At 40.8% G+C, this 22,155-nt stretch overlaps 2 protein-coding genes across 3 annotated transcripts; one reads left to right on the top strand and one right to left on the bottom strand.

The window, feature by feature from the left end:
• The first annotated feature begins 11,631 nt into the window (after positions 1–11,631).
• On the top strand, positions 11,632–20,465 carry LOC113021103 (adenylosuccinate lyase-like). 2 transcript variants are annotated; one of them, XM_026165551.1, is made up of 12 exons: positions 11,632–11,843; positions 13,329–13,520; positions 13,608–13,652; positions 13,972–14,051; positions 14,163–14,334; positions 14,433–14,479; positions 14,591–14,681; positions 14,793–14,862; positions 14,941–15,088; positions 19,319–19,499; positions 19,812–19,988; positions 20,133–20,465. In XM_026165551.1, the coding sequence occupies exons 1-12, from the start codon at positions 11,700–11,702 to the stop codon at positions 20,217–20,219; spliced, it is 1,434 nt and encodes a 477-aa protein (XP_026021336.1). In that variant the 5' UTR covers positions 11,632–11,699; the 3' UTR covers positions 20,220–20,465. The 2 variants fall into 2 exon arrangements, with proteins under 2 accessions (XP_026021336.1, XP_026021337.1); XM_026165552.1 differs by lacking the exons at positions 19,812–19,988; positions 20,133–20,465 and adding an exon at positions 19,710–19,774 and having other exon boundaries at positions 11,633–11,843.
• LOC113021102 (zinc finger BED domain-containing protein 1-like) lies at positions 15,465–18,696 on the bottom strand. Its single transcript, XM_026165550.1, has 3 exons — positions 17,197–18,696; positions 16,394–17,013; positions 15,465–16,306 (listed from the first exon to the last, which is right to left on the bottom strand). Exons 1-3 carry the CDS (start codon positions 18,083–18,085, stop codon positions 15,911–15,913), a joined length of 1,905 nt encoding a protein of 634 aa, XP_026021335.1. The 5' UTR covers positions 18,086–18,696; the 3' UTR covers positions 15,465–15,910.
• Positions 20,466–22,155: the final 1,690 nt, after the last annotated feature.

A 22,155-nucleotide genomic window follows, 5' to 3' on the forward strand; every position in this document is an offset into this window, starting at 1 on the left:
ATTGAATGACAGAGTTTTCCTGCATAATGTCACTATAAAACAATATCCAGTAAATGCTACCATGGTACTAAAATACCTAACAGTTGGAAGGCTAATTGATGGCACATTGGCAAAGGTGTCATTGCTGTTCTCAATAGCCTGTTTGATTTCAGACAGCCGTATGTCATTCCTTGCCCTGACCATTTCCACCACAGCCAACTCCTGCTGGTCAGTCAAAACACGTGGGCGACCACCACCAGGTTGTTTCCTGTTAATTCTGAGGACAATCATATACTGTCAATATTGAAGTATTACAAATTACATTACTGTAAACTGACAATTACATGTTGTTCATCTATACAATAGAGTACTATATTTTAGAAGTGAAGTTGCTATAGTATTTAGTATTTATTTATTTATTGTCATTGTCAAGAACAATGAAATTGCGTTTGGGGCTTCCATACAACCCAAAAAAAAAAAAAGAAGAAAATAATAAATACCCCTTAAAACCCAAGTGTACATATTTAACCCAGTGTGACTCCAATGCAATAAGACAATCCTTAGCAATAATGTTCGTAGAAATTCAGACAAAGACCTGAGAAACATGACAAAATACAACAATGCAACCCATTCAATATTATTGTACTGTGAGATATGATATCAGATATGATAGTTATCTATTTAAGAAAGAGGGGGAAGAGAATAAAGATATGATGCACCAATGCAGACCAGTTCATTGCTATTAAGAAGTTGGATATGGTTATTGTCCGTGAGAGGGGGGCAGAGAGTTCAGGAGCCTCACAGCCTGTGGATACAGGCTGTTGGCCAGTCTGGATGTTCTGGCCTGTATAGACCTGTACCTTCTCCCTGAGGGCAGCAGATGGAAAAGGTGGCGCGCAGGGTGATATTGGTCCCGCAGGATACTGTGCACCCTCCTCAGACAGCGAGTGGGGAAGATATTACTGATCTCTGGCAGACTTGTTCCAATAATTCTGCCAGCTTCTTTCACCACCCGCTGGAGTGCTTGCTGATCGGCCTTGGTGCAGCTGGGGAACCACACTAGAAATCCATACGTCAGAACGCTGCTGATGGCACAGTTGTAGAAGTTCAACATCAGAGATCTGGGAATGTGTGCGCTCCGCAGTCTCCTCAGGTAGTAGAGGCGCTGTTGGGCCTTCCGTACAACTGAGGTGATATGGTTGCCCCAGGACAGGTCCTCGGTCACAGTTACCCCCAAGAATTTAAAACTGCTCACCCTCTCCACCGCCTCACTGCCAATGAAGAGAGGCAGATGGTTGTTATGACCCCTCTTCCGGAAATCTACAATGATCTCCTTGGTCTTTTTGGTGTTTAAGACCAAGTTATTGTCGTGGCACCATGACTCTAGTTGTTGCACCTCTGTCCTATAGTTTGTCTCATCATTGTTGGATATAAGTCCGAGCACTGTAGTGTCATCTGCAAATTTAGCAATGAGATTGGACGCGCAGGACATACCGGTTTTCTTGGCGAAAAGTTCTAATGATAGAGCTGACAGTTGACCTTTGTAAATTAGGCTGTACCAACTAGGGGTGGGGGAAAAAATCGATACTGTGTAGTATCATGATATTTTGTTTGCTAAAAATGTATCGATACAGGGACAGCAGAAATCGATATTTTGTTACAAAAAAAGTTTTTGCGGACTGGAACTCTCTGACTTCAGAGCATGTTGATCAGCTCCTTTTTCTGAGCAAGAATCCTGACATTCCCTTCACTGTCCAAATGTGTTTTAATTTATTTAATGTAAAATTATATTTTGTTTTAATTTACTTTCAAATTCTTCAGTTGCTGAATGGGCTGCATAGTTTTCATAAATTGCATAGTTCAGAATAGCTATAATTGTACCAGACGGTTGCATTCAGTTAAGTTGGACTAGACTGTAATACAAACCGTTCAGTTTGTCAACAATAAAACTGACTGAAATGAGAGAAAGACTGAGTGCGAGACTTTGATATTAGATAAAATGAATATTGATAAAGTTTACCTTTATGTACAGAATCTGAATATCGCAAAATATTTTTTAAAAAATTGCAATAATATCGTATCGTGCTTTAAGTATTGTGATAATATCGTATCGTGGGATGTATGATGATTCCCACCTCTAGTACCAACCTGGCAGCGTCAGCCATGGTAAAGCCTCTATTAACCACATGGTCAACAATGATCGGCCAGACTTCATTAGAGATGATGGTGGGTTGTCTTCTGCCTACATTTCTCTGAAGACCACCTCTCTGTTGAGGAGCACCACCACCTCTTTCGCTTTGTCTATGCCCACCTCTCTGTCGAGGAGCACCACCACCTCTTCGATGAAGATTTCCTCTCCCTACAAGTCTATCCTGCTCCATATTTGAACAGTGCAAAGTCTCAAACACAGTTCTACTTACAGTTTTTTTTTATTGGTTTGGCACAGTTTCCACAAGCAATTGGTACATTTTCAAAACTCTTAGTACTTATATCACAACAGATCATCAAAAGTGCACCTTTTCCAAACATTTCAGCATATTTTCAATTGTGTTAGTACAATACACATAATGACAAAATATAATTTTCACTACACAAAATAAGTGTTTCATCTAAATAAATGTTTCGTTCACAGTTACTGCCTTTCATAATGTTATCACTATAAATTTTTTGATTTGCATCTCTTATTAGTCAGTTTACAGTTGTCTGTCATTTAATGCAACTGATCTTAATGTTTAATCAATGAATCATTCATTATGTCCATGGATTTTCAACTTGACTGATTGTTGTCTGGTCATTTGTAAGTTACACATTGCTGTAAGAGCTTTCAATCTAGAAATACTAATTGCTAATTGTTTCCCCCTGATCATCACAATTAGTTACCATATAAGTAGAACTGTGTTTGAGACTTTGCACTGTTCAAATATGGAGCAGGATAGACTTGTAGGGAGAGGAAACCTTCATCGAAGAGGTGGTGGTGCTCCTCGACAGAGAGGTGGTCTTCAGAGAAATGTAGGCAGAAGACAACCCACCATCATCTCTAATGAACTCTGGCCCATCATTGTTGACCATGTGGTTAACAGAGGCTTTACCATAGCTGAGGCTGCCAGGTTACAGCCTAATTTACAAAGGTCAACTGTCAGCTCTATCATCAGAACTTTTCGCCAAGAAAACCGGTATGTCTGCTATAGCAACTTCACTTCTAAAATATAGTACTCTATTGTATAGATGAACAACATGTAATTGTCAGTTTACAGTAATGTAATTTGTAATACTTCAATATTGACAGTATATGATTGTCCTCAGAATTAACAGGAGACAACCTGGTGGTGGTCGCCCACGTGTTTTGACTGACCAGCAGGAGTTGGCTGTGGTGGAAATGGTCAGGGCAAGGAATGACATACGGCTGTCTGAAATCAAACAGGCTATTGAGAACAGCAATGACACCTTTGCCAATGTGCCATCAATTAGCCTTCCAACCATTGCCCGGCTTTTGAAGAAGCCCCTAACCCTCAAGAAACTGACAATTATTAGTTGTAAAAAAAAAAAAAAACTAACTAAACTAGAAAGTGCATTTTCTGAAGAAACTGCAGTGTGAATGCTTGAATCTGACTGTAGGCACTGAAATGAATTAATTGCTGAATTTTAAGTTAAAAATGTTGAATGAGATGAAAAATACAGAAATTTGCACTTGAAAACAAAAAAGCTGAAGTGCTAAAAGCTGAAGTTTACACAGAAGAAGTTGGAAAATAGCCGAAAATGTTTTAAATGTAAATTAGAAAAACCTAAGAAATGAGAAAACACAATTTACAGTCAGAAAACATCTGAATGGATATTAAAAGTTCATACTCTTTAAATCACTGAATGACTAAAATGACTCAAATGTGATCCCTCCACTTGGATCCACACAGTGTTTAGTTTACATTTCTGAGCTTTGAAAGACACTTTGTTGGAAAGAGAACAACGATGGTGACATTTTGAGGGTAAAATGATGGCTGTAGAGCAAACACTGTGGACACAGCAGCAGTTGAAAGAGCAGTGTTTAAATTGTGTTTTATTTTCAGGGTGAAGTTTAAGAGTAATAATACTGTGATCTGTCAACAAAATTTGGTTCTAAGTGTTTTTTAACACTCTGGGTTTAGTAAAAAAAAAAAAAATCACCATCCCTTCAGCTTGTTCGTGGCCAAAAGTGTCCATGTGTTATGTATTTGTTTCTTTACATTTACTGCATAAAGGTTTTTTCATAAATATAAACTAGTCATTACTAGTACAATGCACTTGTTTGAAGACAACCTCAAAACTCACCACCACTATTGGAAATTATTGTACAGTGGTCCCTCACAATGACGCGGTTCACCTTTCGCGGACTGTTTCAATTATTTATTTATTTTTACAGTACATTGTGTTGTGCGTTGATTGCTGTGGACCATTGTCAATCAACCTAGTACAGTGTCTCCTGTACAGCAGCGGTCCCCAACAGGGCCACGGACAGTACCGGTCCGTTGAGTTGGTTTCCCTGGGTCTTTTCCCGTGTTGTGGTCGTGTGTTTTATTTTGAAAGAACTATTTACGCGTTACCATAGCGACCAGAGAGTATCAAGAAGCTGAGAGGAGGATGTTACTCTCAATGTTGTTGGCGCGTTTCAGGAGGACGCTGCTCATACAGTTACACAAGTACACAGCCGAATTCGTGTTTATTATTGTATTTACAAAATACCACCGTTTTTGTTTGTATCATTTTATTTTGTTGTATTTATCTGCAACACCTTAAAGGCCGGTCCGTGAAAATATTGTCTGACATTAAACTGGTCCGTGTTGCAAAAAAGGTTGGGGACCACTGCTGTACACTCAGGGCTGGACTGGGACAAAAAATCGGCCTGGGCATTTCGACTAGAGACCGGCCCACCAGGTATTATAGGAAAAACCATAAAGCCTTTGAATGAAAGCAAACGCTGTTGTCACAGTGATGTACACTGTCTTGTTGGTATATATGTATCAATCTAATAAACTTAAACCTACACCATCCTCCCTATTCTGGTATTCTAAACAGTACCCGAAAGTAGTCTGCTTGAGTCTGCTTGAGTTAACCTCCTGAACTATGTAGAACACATGGTGAAAACCTGAAATTAAGACAGAGAAGACTAGAGGTGAGACATGATAATTACTAACTACTGATGACAGATTTAGATATGTTTTCATAAACCATTCATTTGCCACATCTATAAACAGCATGGCAGGGCAAAATATTTTTTCTAACATGGCAACCTTTAAAAAGTGAAAGGAGACAGAAAGACAGGTGAGAAAGAAAAACTTAATTGACTTTTTGATGGCATTTTACACACAGTACTGGTACAGTATCTAGAAAATGTGGGGAAATGCTGGCATCATAAACAGTACTTAGCTACTTCTGAAGAAATTATGATGGGACCCTAAAAAAAATTACTATGTACAATAATGGATTTCTATACATTTTACATCAGGTGAAAACTCTTGTTGTAAGATTCAGAGCGATAAACAAACAAGAGAGAAAAGCCGATCAGCTGATCACTGATCAGTTTCATGATTGAAGTAGAAACAGGAGAGGGAGGGCGAGAGACTGAGAGAAGAAGAGGCAGCTGTGCAGCAAAGACACAGAATAACTCCAGCTTTGTGTCTTTTTCATTGTAGCTGAATTACGGGACAAACTGTTCCTTTTCACCTCAATACGAAACGTGCAATATTTTCTCTGAATACGAAACGATTCCGTTTTTTACGGGACGGTTGGAAACTCTAATAACTAACCTTATAAATAAGATAAAACAAGTTCAACATCAGTAATATCATAGCACCCGCCCAGCAGTATAGAAACTCCGTCGTGCTAGCTAGTACGCAGTACGAGTTATTGTAACTGACTGTAAAAAGTCAGCACAACGAAAATAAACTCCACCTAAACTTGGTTTATATCTGACCCAGACAGACTGCAGGTCGTAACTTCTTACCTGAAGTTCAGTTCACCGCCTCGGGTCTCTGCTCCTCCTGCCTTTCTGTCATCCACCTGCCAGTGTGTTGCATCTGCTGGCCTCCACCACTTACTAATGTTACTGAATCTGTAGAAACTCCGCAATAGCCACCACCAAACAATTGAGTTATTTTTACACATCTCCCTTCATCTGGCCAATCCACCACCTTTCAGTGTTTATACCGTTACGGAAAAAACATGAAAAAAAAACCCCATCGGCCCAAAAAAACAAAAAATCACCATCGGCCCACCGGGCAAATGCCCGGTATGCCCAATGGCCAGTCCAGCTATGCAGGAGGGTCAGATGAGTGGAGACTATTATTGAGTTTCCTGTTTCTGATGTGTGGGGGAGGTCTTATCATGGCACACATCTGGTTGCATGGGGGAAAACAAAAAACTCATCATCTAATAGAATATTGCTGATGTGTGAGGAGTGTGACTGGTGGATGAAAGTTTTGGAGATTTACTGATGCATTTTCCTTTGGTACCACGTTGAACCTGCGAATTAGTTGTGTTTTGATCTATCATTCTAAGAGAGTATGCTTAGACAACTTCTAAAAAGAGGCCTTCATATTTTTGGATTTTTAACAGTGCACTGAGATTTTTTGTTTGGCAATTTTCTCTTTTTCAAGCAGGCCTGCAAGATCGGAATCGAAAGCACTACACAACCTGTTGAAGAATCGCAAGTGAGTTTCTCCAAAATTAAAATGGGCTCGGGAGAAAGCCACTTTTTTGGGACAATCAGAAAACAAGTCCCTGTCAAAAAGGATTCAGCGAGGTAATCCAGTCTAAATTTTTTTTTAATTTGAAATGGCGTCACTGCTGGCAGTAGAAACTTATTGCGTCACGAGAGGTTCTACTGTCAGCAAAAAAAAAAAAAAAAAAAATGGGGACTGACTGGACTGACAAAAGCTTGACTGACTTGACACCAGTATGCAAGATTGCACCTCCACCCAGAGTGACAAAAGGGTGGATGTATGCATGCATGTATGTTTCTTTTTACAGGAGCGGAAAGGTGATAGCAACAGGTTGCATGGGCTTTTGGGCCGTGCTGACTGAAGCTTTTAATTGCCACTTTCTGTGTCTGTGAATTTACCAGCAGTGTTTTATTCATGAACTTGTATTGTTTACAATGCAAATGTCACTGTGAGAAAGTGTGCATACAGATGCGCTGCGCTAACATCTACATCACTTTTTCCACAGCAAAGGGTTAATCGTGGGATCTAATCACATGATCTACAGCAGGACACACCACTGGCTAATGTTTTCTTCTTACGACGGGGCCTGGAGTGAAGCTACCCCAGGGGAGAGGTCCTGGAATTTTTAAGAGACAATGCGCAACTTTATTGTGCATATCTAATTGTGTTAAGTTAACATATGGTAAAAGAGGGTTTTCCGGGGAGCTTTCATTTTTAAATTGCAGAGACTGTGACATGAGGAATATGGAAGAAGAGACTGGGGTGCAAATGCAGACCATGACTGGGAGAGAAGGCTTCAAGAGGACCAGTGAGAAGCAGGGACCATCTCCAGGACAACTGACAAACGACAGTGGGCTGCACCACTGGGCTTCCAAAAGATTGTCACGAGGAGATTTTGAACAGCAAAATCTTAAAATAAAATGAAAGAGTTTCTACATTGACGTTGAGGAAGACTACAGGAGTGTACGACTTGCTCTGCTCCTAATCTACAGCCGCGTTGGAACAGAAATCGAGGGATGGAGAGAGCATGCCAAGCTCCAAAGGTGACAGCACAGAGGGAGATCAGTGTTGGAATTATGACTCTGTAAATGGCACAGACACCAGGAGCCATGACCATGACTGGGAATGACCACCGAATGCTGTCTCACTTTGCCATGCAAAGTACTTTGACACTCTGGAGAAGACCTTTCCTCTGTGTCATTGTTGTTTCCATTTGCATGTGAGAGCTTAGATTGTGGGGATGATTAAGGATGAACAAAGGGTGGTGGGAGAAAAGTGAAGTGAGGATACACAGTGTGAAACTCCTCTAAGTGAACAATAATGTTGATGTGATATACAGAATGTCAGGAAAGAAATTCTGGTATTAATGTGATTCTTTGATTTAAGAATCAAAGGGTGGGATTGTATAGGAATTTCTTTTACTTATGTATTAATCACATTATTTTATTGTATGATGCCTTGGTGCCACTGGATTTTAACATGTCTCACACTCATACAGTAAGACAAATGGTGGGGGTCTAGTAAGGAAGTTGGGGGAAGCAGACAACTCCACAGGAAGAATCTTTTGTGTCTTTAAGGACTCTGGTAGGTAGCAAGAGAGTGTGAACCTTAAGGTGTGAAACAGCTGTGTACTGTCTTTTGTTCCTGGAGAAGGTATTTAACTGAGAGCCATGCTAGGCTCAGGGAGACTGCTGACCGTCTGCCCCACGGTCATGCAGGCTCTCCACCAACTTGGTTGTCTGTTTCTTTGTGTTTTGATTAAAGAATGTTAGCTACCGCTCACCGCTCGTCTGCAGGCTTTATTTAATCGAAAACTTCCACAACAGCAGTCAACCTCTTTTTATTTTGCGCTCTCACTTCCTTTTAATGTCATTCTTTAGTTCCAATGTCTTTAAATACTAGGGGCTTAAGAGACAGTGTTAAAAGAAGATCAATATTTTTGTTCTGTAAAAATGTAAATGTATACTGCTACAAGAAACACACTCTGTGGAGGCAGATGAAAATTTTTGGTCTAGTCAGTGTGGGGAAAGAATAATTTTTTGTCACGGTACGAACAAATCAGCTGGGGTAGCCTTACTATTTAAAAACTTTCGTAATAAAATTGAAACTCATAGGAAAGACAGTCTGGGCCATTGGCTAATTTGTGTACTCAAAGTGGATAATAGCTTTTTGATCTTATGTAATGTTTATGGTTACAACAATGTAGCTCAGAACAAACTTTTATTAACTGAGATCACCAGTCACCTAAAAGAACTATTCACAAATACTCCACAAACAATCTTATATTAGGTGGAGATTACAATATGGTTCATGACGAATGGCTTGATAGATCACCCTCTAAATTCCATTCCCATCATATAAATTCATTTTTACACAACTTCTGTCTAAATCTCAACCTAATAGATCCTTGGAGATTAGCAAACCCACTTGTTCCGTCCTTTTCGTGGTTCAAGCCTGATGGTTCGGCTAAATCGCGTATCGATTTCTGGCTAATCTCAGACAGTTTAATGCAGAATAGTGTAGATGTGGGTGTCTCAGCTGCGCCTTTAACCGACCACTGTGTGACACATTTCAGTGTTACTCCTCAAATTAAAAACTCTCATAATAAAGGTTACTGGAAGTTTAACTCATCCCTGCTTACCAATGAAAATTTTAGTAACGAAATACTTTGACAACTAGAACTTATTTCAACTAATGAAAACATAAGTTCTTACACAGAAAAGTGGGAATTCTTTAAGTTTCAAGTACGTCAAATCTCAATTAAACACAGTAAAATAATAGCTCATCATAACAAGCAAAAAGAAACTGAAGTTATCAGAGAACTTAATCACATCTGCTCGAAACCCTTTTTTAATGATAATGACAAACAACGTAGAAGTATTCTACAGTCTTCTTTAGATGATATTTATACTAAAAAGGCTAAAGGAGCATATCTGAGATCCCGAGCCAAGTGGATGGAGGATGGCGAAAAAAGTACAGCATATTTCTGTAGATTAGAAAAGATAAGACAAGAGAGAAACGCCAAAAATAGTCTATCAATTGATAGTCGGCTATGCACTCACCCTCAATTAGTATCTAAAGAAATCTTTACCTTTTACAGTAATTTGTACTCCTCTTCATACTCTAGACCAGACCTTCCCAAAGTGTGGGGCCCGCCCCCTAGGGGGGGGCGCAGAGCCATTGCAGGGGGGGCGCGGCATGAAAAGGGCAATAAAAAACAAAAAACGCTAGGACACTGCTAGCACGAGGCGCCTCTACAAACGCAAAGCAGGAGATGAAGCATAGCTGAATATGTTTCCAAACCAACTTCATTCTAAGCCAAAGACTAGAAAATATGGTGAAGCATATCTTCCCTTTGGTTTCACCTGCACAAGTGCCGAGGTGAAACCAAACCAGTGCCAGGTCTCCCCTGCAGAATTGGTTTTCCAAGCATCGGGAGCAGCTGTTCAAATCACGGACAAACAGTATCCCACATTCTTGATTTTTAGTTCACAAACACTTGTTGTAATGACTAACTACTCCTGACATTTTGGAGATGTTAGCTCTTTATACAGTGAAGTTACAGTGGGATACAAATAACATCAGGCTGATCCTGCCACGATTTGTTTCCCCGGTTCAAATCACGGACAAACAGCATCCAACAGTTGCGCGAACATTTTTCTTGTAAAACAAGGGGGGCCCAGCAGAAAAAGTTTGGGAACCACTGCTCTAGACCATTGGCTGAGGCAGTTTTTCAATCTATCAAACACCTGATTCCTAAATTTGATGAAAATTTTAAAAAGACCTGTGAGGGCAAAATTACCTTTGAAGAGTTAGATAAAGCCTTAAGTGCTTTACCCAAAGATAAAGGCCCAGGTTGTGATGGTTTGACCAGTAACTTTTACAAACATTTTTGGGTTCATATTAGAACCCTTGTGTTTGGAATGCTTACAGAAATATTAGAAAATGGTTCTCTCACACACACTATGAAACAATGTGTAATTACACTCATACCAAAACCTGGGAAAGATCCGACTCTTCTTGATAATTTAAGACCAATTACTCTATTAAATAATGATTAGAAACTTCTAACACATATTTTTGCAAACAGGTTAAAATCAGGCATAACTCAAATTATTTCTGACACTCAGTCTGGATTTATAAAAGGCCGCTCAATCCATAATAATATCCGCCTTATTTTGGACTTGATTGACTACAACTACCTAATTGAAACCAAGGTTTTGTCCTATTTTTAGATTTTTACAAAGCCTTCGACATGATAGAGCATGAATTTATGTTTCAAGCCCTTGATTTGTTCGGTTTTGGAAGTAACTTCATTAATGTAATCAAATTGCTGTATAGAGATACTAACAGTTCAGTGTGTCTTCCACGTGGCACCTCACAAAGATTTAGGATCTGCAAAGGAATAAAACAAGCATGTCCAATCTCGCCATTGCTGTTTATTGCAGCAACTGAAATGCTTTCCATACTGATTAAAAATGCTGAGTTTGGTAAGATATCTATCCTGGGTAAAGAGCTCTCCATCAGCCAGTTAGCTGATGATACAACCATTTTTCTAAATAACCTGAATAAAATCCCCAAAATTCTGCAGATTATTGAAACTTTCTCAAAAGCTTCAGGGTTAAATCTGAATTTAAACAAATGTGAGATCTTACCCTTAACACTAGATTTACCATTGTTGTGAGTGCACGCTAGTGATGTGCGGATCGATCCTGAAATATCGATTCCTCCGATACCAATCATTTATGTTCTAGAATCGATTCTCACATTAAAATATTGATATTTTAGTAATTTACAGTAAATTTGTAGTTTATCATTAGCAGGAACACAGTGGAAAGAAACTATAACATTCGGATTGTCTACACTCAAAGGAACTACTTTCTCTTCCGCATTTCATAGTCATGTGCGAAATACGGCTGTATAAATGTGGAGGAATCGCTATTTCAGGATCGATCCGCACATCACTACTTAAGATCCTGTCGCTACCCGCCGGTCTGTAGCCTCACAGTGTTCACTTTTCTAGCAACCATGGCTGGAGCCGAAGAGATGAATAGGTATCGCTCACCTCTGGTGTCCAGATACGCCAGCAAAGAAATGAGCTACAACTTCAGCGAGAAAAAGAAGTTAATCACCTGGAGGAAGCTGTGGATTTTCCTCGCCAAAGCTGAGAAGGTTTGATATAATGATCTGCTGCTACAAGCTTATGAAAGAAATCCGCGACCTTTATCAAGTTTCCTGCTCTAAACATAGTTATAAGGAGGTCTTACGAGTCGTGTGGATGCTACCCGGTGCTGACTGAGCAGACTGCTACCGTACAGTAATCAGTGTCTTTGTCTGGAAGTCATAGGTCATATTTTAAATGAACATTTGGCTGTGTCCACACGTACTCGGGTGTTTTTGAAAACGGAGATTTTTCTATGCGTTTGCACCTTTTGTCCACACGAAAACGGCGTTTTCGGTCATTGAAAACTGAGATTTTATTTGCGTGTGGACGAGGAAAACCGACAGAACGCAGCGTCAAAGGTGTGCGCCACGTTATTGTTTCGGGAAAATGAATTTCAACAATCCTGTTACTGTTAATTGTACTCTCTGCAGTGTCTAAATGCTTACATATACACACACAGTTACTGTCCCTCTACACATAGGACTCGGTTCTGCTTCTATGCCCCATCTTTGTTTACTATTTCCCACCGAGGCTTCTAGACTTCTGATTGGCCAACATTTCTATCGCCAACTGTTGCTTTGGCATGTTCCTAGCAGCGTTTTCCTTCATTTTTGCGTTTACGTGTGGACGGGATTATTTTTTTGAAAACGAAAAATGTGTTTTCAAAAATACCCGTCAACATTATTATGAAACTCTGAAACTCTGCAGTTCGTATTTTCTATCGCAGAGTCACGTGAGCTTCGACACGCATGCGTACATGTTCTGAATCATTTGAACAGCTGCTGCTCTCTCGACAGCGAATGTTCCTGTGAACGAAAAGCTCTTCAAGTGGGAAAATTATTAACAGTAACTGTGGCTAAATGCTGTTGTGTTTGTGGTATCTTCTCTACTGAGGTTTTATTTGACCAGTCTGACCTATGACCCCTTTGACTGGCGCGAGGTACTTGATTATCTGGAACCTTTCTGTAGTGCTGTAGGAATCACGTGACTACGGTGTCCCAACAGAATACAGTCCAGTCTAATCAGCATATTGAGCGCCTGTGCCGCCTCATGAGGACAGCACATGATGATCAAAACTGGAGAAAAGAGATGCTAATAGACAGACTACTGACTAATGAACAGCAGGCTGTTTGCTATCAGCTTAGCAATGCAAGTCACTGACTTTTACCCAAACATCCTTTCCATCAACAGAAGAGCCAATACTGCAAATATGTGTATTTATAATAAAACATGTATTTACATAAAAAACGTATTTGCATTTGTAACTGTTGATAAATATCTTAAAAGTAAAGAACTGTATTATCAAGAGTCAAAAAGCTCCACATAAAAAGCTTATAAGTAAACTCTGAAAATGAAACCCTGCAGGAAATGGTTCAGAATTCATTCTGTAACTACAAGCACTTTTGTTTTGCCAGCTCTAAACTTTACGAGTTGCTTGTAGGAACTCTTCCTGTTTGTCATCATGTCTCTGTGTTCAATGTTCTCCTCCTCAGGCTCTGGGTCTGCCCATCACTGATGCTCAGATTGCAGAGATGGAGAGCCATGCAGAGGACATTGACTTTGAAGAAGAGCGAAAGCTGAGGCACGATGTCATGGCGCACGTCCACACCTTTGCACACTGCTGCCCCACAGCTGCTCCCATCATCCACCTCGGAGCTATGTCATGCTATGTGGGAGACAATACTGTAAGTATGACTATTGCATAAATAAACCCAGCAGTGATGAGTTTTGACTCTTTAAAGCTTCTCATGTTTGTCGTTTCTGTTCTTCAGGATCTCATTGCATTGCGTGATGGCTTCAACATCCTCTTGTCTAAGGTGAGACTCACCTGTTTGTCCAGAAATTCTATGAAAACAGTGCAAATGAATATATTAATATCAAACAAGCTTGTCGGCTAGTTTTTTGTTTTTACAGTGAGTCCATTTAAAAAAAACTAACAGGACATTTTCATTGAATTGAATTCATGAAAAAATATATTTAAAGATTACAGGACAGGCTATCCAACATATTGGTTACATTTATTATGCATCTTCACTGCTTCTGGGAGCTAAAGATCAAAGCTGGCTGTTTGTAGCCCACGATGTAAAATAAGTTTGACACCCTGATTTGATCATTAAAGGCTTGTTTTTCCTGCAGCTGGCCAGAGTCATCGACCGGCTGGCAAACTTTGCAGAGGAATACGCCGACCTCCCCACGCTCGGCTTTACACACTTCCAGTGAGTCCGACTGCAGCTGCAGTGTTTTCATAGGCCTTCATCAGACTGATGGAGCTGTCTAACTTTGATGTCAAACACACCCACTGTGCCCCTCTCCTCCTCTCTGTACAGGCCTGCCCAGTTGACCACAGTGGGGAAGCGAGCGTGTCTGTGGCTGCAGGAATTGGTGATGGATGTGAGGAACCTGGAGCGAGCCCGCGATGATCTTTGTTTCCGTGGAGTCAAGGGGACCACAGGCACCCAGGCCAGCTTCCTGCAGCTCTTTCAAGGGGACCATGACAAGGTATAAACAACCATAAGAACCATGTGGGTGATTTCTGAAGTCTCACAGCACCGTATTGTGATGACTTTTTAATGTCAGTTTTCCTTTTGTGCCCCCAGGTGGAAGAGCTTGACAAGATGGTGACAGAGATGGCTGGCTTTAAGAAGTGAGTATCAAACTCCTGTCTCCAATGTTGACTGACATGTTTTTATAACATGGTCCAAGCAGGAACAGTTTGAAACACAGGCTATAACTCATTTGTTCCATTCTTATCCAGAGCCTACCTGGTGACTGGACAGACGTACAGTCATGAAGTGGACATACACTGCCTCGCCAGGCTTGCTAGTTTGGGAGCTTCTGTGCACAAGGTGAGGAAATGTCTCCATTTAGTGGTGGTTAAAGAAACTTGGGTCTTGAGCTCAGGATTTTCAAAAAGCTGATGTAACTGAGTCTAAACTTTATACTGTCGTCTGCTATAGATCTGCACAGACATCCGCCTGCTGGCCAACCTAAAAGAGATCGAGGAACCTTTTGAGAAGGAGCAGATTGGTACATTCGCTCATTCAAAAGCACTTTTTACCTGTTAAACTGTGCCTCAGCCTAAAGCTTTGCCTGCTCCTCTTCCAGGTTCCAGTGCTATGCCCTACAAGAGGAACCCCATGCGTGCAGAACGCTGCTGTGGCTTGGCCCGACATCTGATTGCGTTGGTGGGCGACCCCCTGCAGACTGACTCAGTCCAGTGGCCGGAGAGCACACTGGATGACAGCGCCAACAGGTCAGCCAACACAGACACACTTACACTGCTGTGAATTTGGTATGATGCCGTTCTCCTCTGTGAAGTATTACAGTAGTTATGGCATTGTGATTTATGAAATATGCTGTAAACTTAGCTAACATTACTTGGCAGTAGCAGTAATGTGAGTTACTTCACTCAAGTGAAAGCTTTAAACATTAGCCTGATACTTAACTAGCCAGCTTAAGGAAATAATGGTAATAAGAGGCACTGATCCATATGGGCACTAGGGCTGCACGATATTAGGAAAACCTGCGATGTGCGATAACTGTGATCAATACTGCGATAACGATATGACTTGCGATAAAATAAATAGCAAAAACAAAACAAAAAACAAATACATAATTTCTGTTTTACTGCACAGTTTTATTTAATGAAAGCTGCTGTATTAGCAGTGTAACAACAAAGTGCAGTCAAACATTGAAACATTGCCCCCATAAAAAAATTTCTGAGGCTTGAATTCTGAAAGACATCCTTCCCGGTCTCTATAATTAGTTTTAAATAAACATAACTTAAATTATACTGCAAATTATCTCTATGCAGTTGTTCATCATTTTACCACTCACCAAGTAGTTATGATGCAAGTCAAAACTGGAGTGGAAACTTTACTAGATTAAACTATAGGTAAGAACTTGTCTGCTGTGGGAACACACCAAAGAACAATTGTCTACCTTTGTGGTCGTACTGGCCAAGACTAATATTATCAACAATTAAGAACAATGTAGGTAGTGTATTTTTGTAATTTTTTGAAAAAAAAAAAAAGGTTTCTCTATCTTGCATTCATCCTTCCTGAGTGAATGTTTTTTATGGCAAGTTCTTGTTAAGGAAAACCAACATGTTTACTCTCCAAGGTTTTAAACATGTGCGCTGACATGTTACTATGTTTCCTGATGTACTAAAAAGTCTCTCTGAAGGTGAGCTACTTGCAGGTATGCAGAGATACTTCCTTGCAAGCTTGCTTAGCTGTGGGAATGTCATTTTGTGGAGTTTCCACCATGCCAAGGGGTCTTCCTCACTGTCTATGGCCGTGGATAGCAAGTAGCTGTTAAGCTCAGCTTCAACAGCTTGTGAGAGATGCATAAAAGAGGAGGTAGGGATTGGAGCTGCCTTGAAGAAACTGCCCAGGGACTTTTTTGCCTTCTTCAGGGGACGACTGGGTGGATCATCTGTCTGGGCCTCTGGTTCAGCGGAGCTTCTCTCCTGGAACAGAAAGCAGATTATAAGAAAAGTAAACATTTTGGACTAAATATGAATTGAAAGGTTTTATATATAAGCATGCATGAATACCTTCTGTGCCACTGCTTCCATTTCTGACATCACTCTGGTCTTGATGTCTGAGACTCGATCAGTGCTGGTGTAGCTGACTTTAAATCTGGGATCCATGAAGCACGCCATGTCCATAAGTTCCTGGGTAGCTGGATTTTCATATTTAGTAATCAGGTACTCGAGGATTTTCTTCTTAATTGATTTTGTCAAATCACTGTCTTCTTCCTTCTCTGCAAGCACCGACGTCTTCATCAGATGAAGGACTGGTTTTACATATGAAACACTAACGTAGCTCTCACCAGACAGGGCATCTGTAAAGTCTTGCAGGGGGTGTAATGCCTGGTTGACAGACTCCAGTACCTCAAGATCCTGCCAAGTAGGAATCAAGTGTCTTGATTTCTTGTCTGCTGAGATGACATCAGAAATGGCCCGCTGCTGCTCCAGGACTCTCTCAATCATCTTCTGCCTGGAACCCCACCTGGTTGGGCATTCTGTGATCAGTGTGTGCTCTGGGAGGTTGAGCTTCTGCTGTGCTTTTTTCAGAGCCATCTTTGCTTTCCAGCTGTGGCAAAAATGTCCAACTAACTTTTTGCAAAGTCCAATGGCTCGGGCAATGCGGGCATCATCTTTGATAGAATTTTCTGGAGAAATAAGAGGAAACAAAAAAACTGTCATGTTTAAAACCTTTTTTTAAAAAAAAAAACTAATTGAAATTTATAACTAAAGTTGTCTAAAAAGGTAACATTATCCTTATCAATATCAATTTGATAATAATGTATAGCACATTTTCATTGCTAAAAAGATCTGCCTTGAATAAAACTTACCGATTGCAAGGTGCAGCCTGTGTCCAAAACACTGAAGTCTGACCCAGTTGTTTAGCTCCGTGGCTCTCACAACATTGGCACCGTTGTCTGTGGTGATGCACACTTGTCGATCTTCTTTAAGATCCCAGCTGGCTAACACCTCACGTAATACATGGGCTATATTTTCACTAGTGTGGGAGTCTGGAAAATACACAGTCTCTAGACACCGTGTTTTCAGTTCAAAGTCTTCGGTGAGGAAGTGCACTGTGAAACTCATATATGGTTCCGTTGTACGACTTGACCATAGGTCTGTAGTGCTTGCGTAGTTTTCAGCTTGGCTCAGTTCAAACATGACGGTCTTGCGGCATGTTTCATACATTTGTGGAATGGCGACATGTGAAAAGTAGTTTCGTGAGGGGATGCGGTATCTCTGGTCCACTTTATGTATCAGACTGGTGAAGCCCTCTCTGCTAACTGTATTTATAGGCATCATGTCTTTAGCCAAAAAATGTGTAATGGCCTCTGTTATTTCTTTGTACCGCTTCGACGTTTTCTCATAAGGAATTCCACTTGAAAAACTCTGATACAGAGACGGCTGTTGGACTGCTGCGCTCTTTGTCTTAACATTAGCAACCTTTGTTTGGCTAGCCCTATCTTTCTGGAACTCTTCAAACAGTTCTCTGTGGTTATATTGAAGATGATGGTGGAGATTAGTCGTGTTTCCTCTGGTGGTTGCCACGAGTGTTCGGCAAGTTTTGCAGAGTACCTGTGTTTGGAGAACGTCGTCTTTATCAAATCCAAAGTACCTCCAAATAAGTGAGGTACTTTTTTTTTTTTTTTTTTTTTTTTTTTTTTTTTTTTTAGCCACGAGTTCAGTAGCATTCTCGTCACGCGTCTCGCTCTCAGCCATTACAACTCTGACTCGTTGCTGCAGCGTTGTTCGCGCCCGACCTGCGTAGGAGGCGGGCCTCTAATCCATTTGATTGGTTAATGCCGTGAAGGGCTCTATTCGACTGGTCAAATGTGTAAATGGATTTCTTTGATTGGTAAATTCTTTACAGCACGTGTGTAAACATTTTAAGGTACCCAATTATCGCAGTTTACGCCGTCTTTTGCGATGGGCCCATCGCGCAGGCTGATATCGCGATGACAATAAATTTTCGATTTATCGTGCAGCCCTAATGGGCACAAAGAATGGCCACTTTTTTGTGCTACTGAAGTTCCCTGGCTTTCATTTAATCTGCTTATTGTGAACACCTACACATTAAACAACTTAAAAATGATAAATGGCTTCAAGCTCAGACTGAGGTCTGTGGGGCACTATCAGCCACTGAGACAACAGACAAATATGTGTTAATATATGAATATTTCATACTTTATGGCTGCCTGTTTATTAAAGCAGTGGTTCCCAGACTTTTTTTTGCTAGGCTCCCCTTTGTTTTACAAGAAAAATGTGCGTGCCCCTCCCCCGCACGCACTCATCCTCCAACCACACACACCCATATTTTGCTCCATTGCAGTTTATTTCACACCTCAAACATTTAGTAAACAGTTAAGCAAATAAAAGTAAAAAATTAGAGGTAGTAAGGAAATAAACTACTAACTCTTTTATGCTACGTGCACTCATACAGTTATTTTTGAAAACGCAGCTGTTTCGTCTACAAGTAAACGGTGTTTGGAATCATCGAAAACAGATTTTTTTTTTTTTTTTTTTTAACACTTTTTTTGGGTTTACGTGTGGACGAGGAATACAGAGTTCGTCACGCAACGTCAAAGGTATGTGCCTTTTGTCACATCACGCAGTGTGCTACGTTATTGTTTTTTGTTTGTTTTTTTTGTGAGGAGACTGTTTTTAAAAGTGGATTTCTCCTTCATTTTTCCCACTGACACTTCAGGAAATCCATGAGAGTTTGAGGCCTTGAACAAAGCCAAACAGCTAAGAGAGGAATTGTGGCCATAAAGGGAAAAAAGAAAAGAAAGCAAGAGTAAAAGACGATGTACATAATTGCGTTAATGGTTAAAGAACTACACATCCTACAATGCATTGCACATTGTTACCCAGGATTCAGTGGTTGAGTAAAAAGCTGTTACTTGTGATTACTGATGGTTTCTTTCCTCTCTTCTCTGCCTTGCTCCTGTGCAGGAGGATCTCCCTGCCCGAGTCCTTCCTGACAGCAGACATCATCCTCAGCACACTGCAGAACATCACAGAGGGTCTTGTGGTCTACCCCAAAGTCATCGAGAGACACATCCGCCACGAGCTGCCCTTCATGGCCACAGAGAACATTATTATGGCGATAGTGAAGGCAGGAGGCAACAGACAGGTAGGAGAAAATACCCTGTGAGGAGTTCTCCTCTGAGTCAGAATGGACACATTAATAAAAGTTTTGAACATAACTGGATGAATGCATTTTTGCTTGATCAGGAGAGATGGTTTACTGGGCAGAAAATGCCAGCGGTAACCAGAAAAACAGATGACTGAAGTGAGCTCATCTTACTGACTAGTAACCAGTGTTTTGACCATTTAAATGAAGAAGCTGATTACCAATAACCAGACCTGACATGGAGACCCAACAACATGGCTGTTAAAGTCAGCTCCACCTTAATGTTTCTGCTTTTTCCTGTGTCTCCTTCAGGAGTGTCACGAGAAAATCCGTGTTCTCTCCCAAGAGGCAGCAGCTGTGGTCAAACAGGAAGGTGGAGACAATGACCTGCTGGCCAGAATCCAGCGAGACCCCTACTTTGCACCCATTCTAGGGCAGCTGGATGCTTTGCTGGACCCCAAGACCTTTATTGGGCGTGCTCCACAGCAGGTACAGCATGAACAGCCTTATTTTTGTTCAGTCTGACAACAGATGAATGTTTACAGCCAAGCTGCAGCTCCCCTATTACTGCAGCTGTGTCTGCTGCCCCCTTTGATGATAGTTTGTTTTCTTGTTCCTGCTCCTCTTCTTCAGGTGAAAACGTTCCTGGCTGAAGAAGTACGCCCCCTACTGGAGCCGTATAAGGCCAATATGGATGTCAAGGTTGAGCTTGTGCTTTAAAACATCAGTGATGTCTTAAGCTGGTTTTATGGTCGAGCAGAGTTTGCTGTCCACTCCACTCTAGGGACTGACCGTCTGTCTGCCTGGAGCGAGCTCTGTTGTCAGATGGAGGCAGCGCAGAAAGTGTGTGGTACAACCAGCGTGTGGGCCGCTCTTGCTTGTACTGTTGTTGGTCAACCAGCCGCGGTGGAGAGAAGTTATAACAGATGAGATGAAGCGAGAGCATTAAAAACAGTAAAATGTCCACTGCAGCCACTGTGTTTGTTTTTCTTTGAAGTTTACACAGACGGGCCATGAGACCAGCATTACTCACACTTAGGGCTGGGTATCGTCACTGATTTCTAGAATCGATTCGGATTCACAAGGTCCTGCTTCAATTCTATTTAAATCTGGGAAATTTTGCCTCAGACAGTCAGAAATGTTATAATTCAGATCAGTACATTTACATATTTTTGTATCTATAAAAATGATGCTGACACTCACAAGACTTTATCAAAGGTGTAAGCATCACAGCAGATGCATTTGTGTCAAAGTAGCTGAAGATAAAACACGAAGGTGATTTTTCTGGCCTGGGATTTCATAAAAATATTCTGCAGTACATCAAAAATGAAAGAAAACCATTAATCAACATGAACATTACCTCTGAAGTTACGGCGGTTTTATTAGAGACACGGCTGAGCGTTTTGCATTTTGCATAATTTTAAAAAGTTTACATTTGTTCAGAAGCCTATTGAACAGCACAAATTACTTTTTCTTTTCGGAAGTAAGTAAAAGGGAAAGAAAAGCGCCCGACAGCGCTGTAAACAACGGTAGACTTGTGCGTAACAAGCAAGGGAATAATGCAGAAAACCGATTATTAGACGGGAAACTGTTCACGTATACTGAGAGAGCTGTGCATGAAGTGTGGTGGAAGCAAAACAGCAAAAGTAAGAGGGAGTCCATGACGATGTTTATGTGAAGCTTAGTTTGGATCTTCTTTTGCTGCTGGTTCGGTCAATATTGTTTGGAGAGAGATAAAACTAACAGCTTTAGAATCACCGCAAAAAGGGCGTAAACACAAAGCGCGGACCCGCCGAAACATCAGAATCGGCGAGCTGTCGGCTTTCAGCCCCGACCGTGTCGTGCCGTCAGGTAAGAAAGGCAACATCTCACTGATTCTGATGTTTCGGCGGGTCCGTGCTTTGTGTTTACCCCCTTTTTGCCTTTCTGCTCTCATTTACTATTTTAGCTGTTTGGTGGTTCTTGAAATTTTGTGAGGTTTAACCTGAGATTCTGGCGTTTCGGGCAAAATAAATTTATATTTAAAAAATCGATTCAGGATTTTAATGAATCGATATCACATTATCCAAGCCAGAATCTATTTTAATCGATAAATCGATTATAAAAACCCACCCCTACTCACACTGACATGGGGAACACTTTGAGTGGCACATTTTGCAAATATTCTGAAGTAAATTCTGCGACCTTTAAATAGCCCTATCAAGTCTCCTGGTCTTAATAGACTGTTAGCGCACAGTAAAAAGAAATGTTGTATAAGTCATGAAACACTCGGCAGTTCCAGAGTTGCATTTTATTAAAATAATATCAAGAAAAAAATCATAAAGAACCCCGTGTATATACCTATACAGCAATACACTGAAAATCTGAAGAAAAAAAAAATGGGTGAAATTGCTTTTTTTTTTTTTTTTTTTTTGTGTGTGAGTGGTAAGAGATGTATTCTTAAACACTTCTTCAGTTGAGAATCAGAGAGGAGAAACACACAGGTTTTCTTGCTAGCAAGGGCAGCACAGAGCACTCACACTGAGAGTGAGATCTCTGAGACTCGCAGCTCTGAGACTGCCCTGGTCTTTATTTATATATCAGTAGCACTGTTGCCGCACAGCAAGAAGGTCCTGAGTTCAATTCCACCATCAGGCCGGGGTCTTTCTGTGTGGAG

Source organism: Astatotilapia calliptera, chromosome 4 (assembly GCF_900246225.1).
Source record: "Astatotilapia calliptera chromosome 4, fAstCal1.2, whole genome shotgun sequence".
Classification (NCBI taxonomy): Eukaryota; Metazoa; Chordata; class Actinopteri; order Cichliformes; family Cichlidae; genus Astatotilapia; species Astatotilapia calliptera.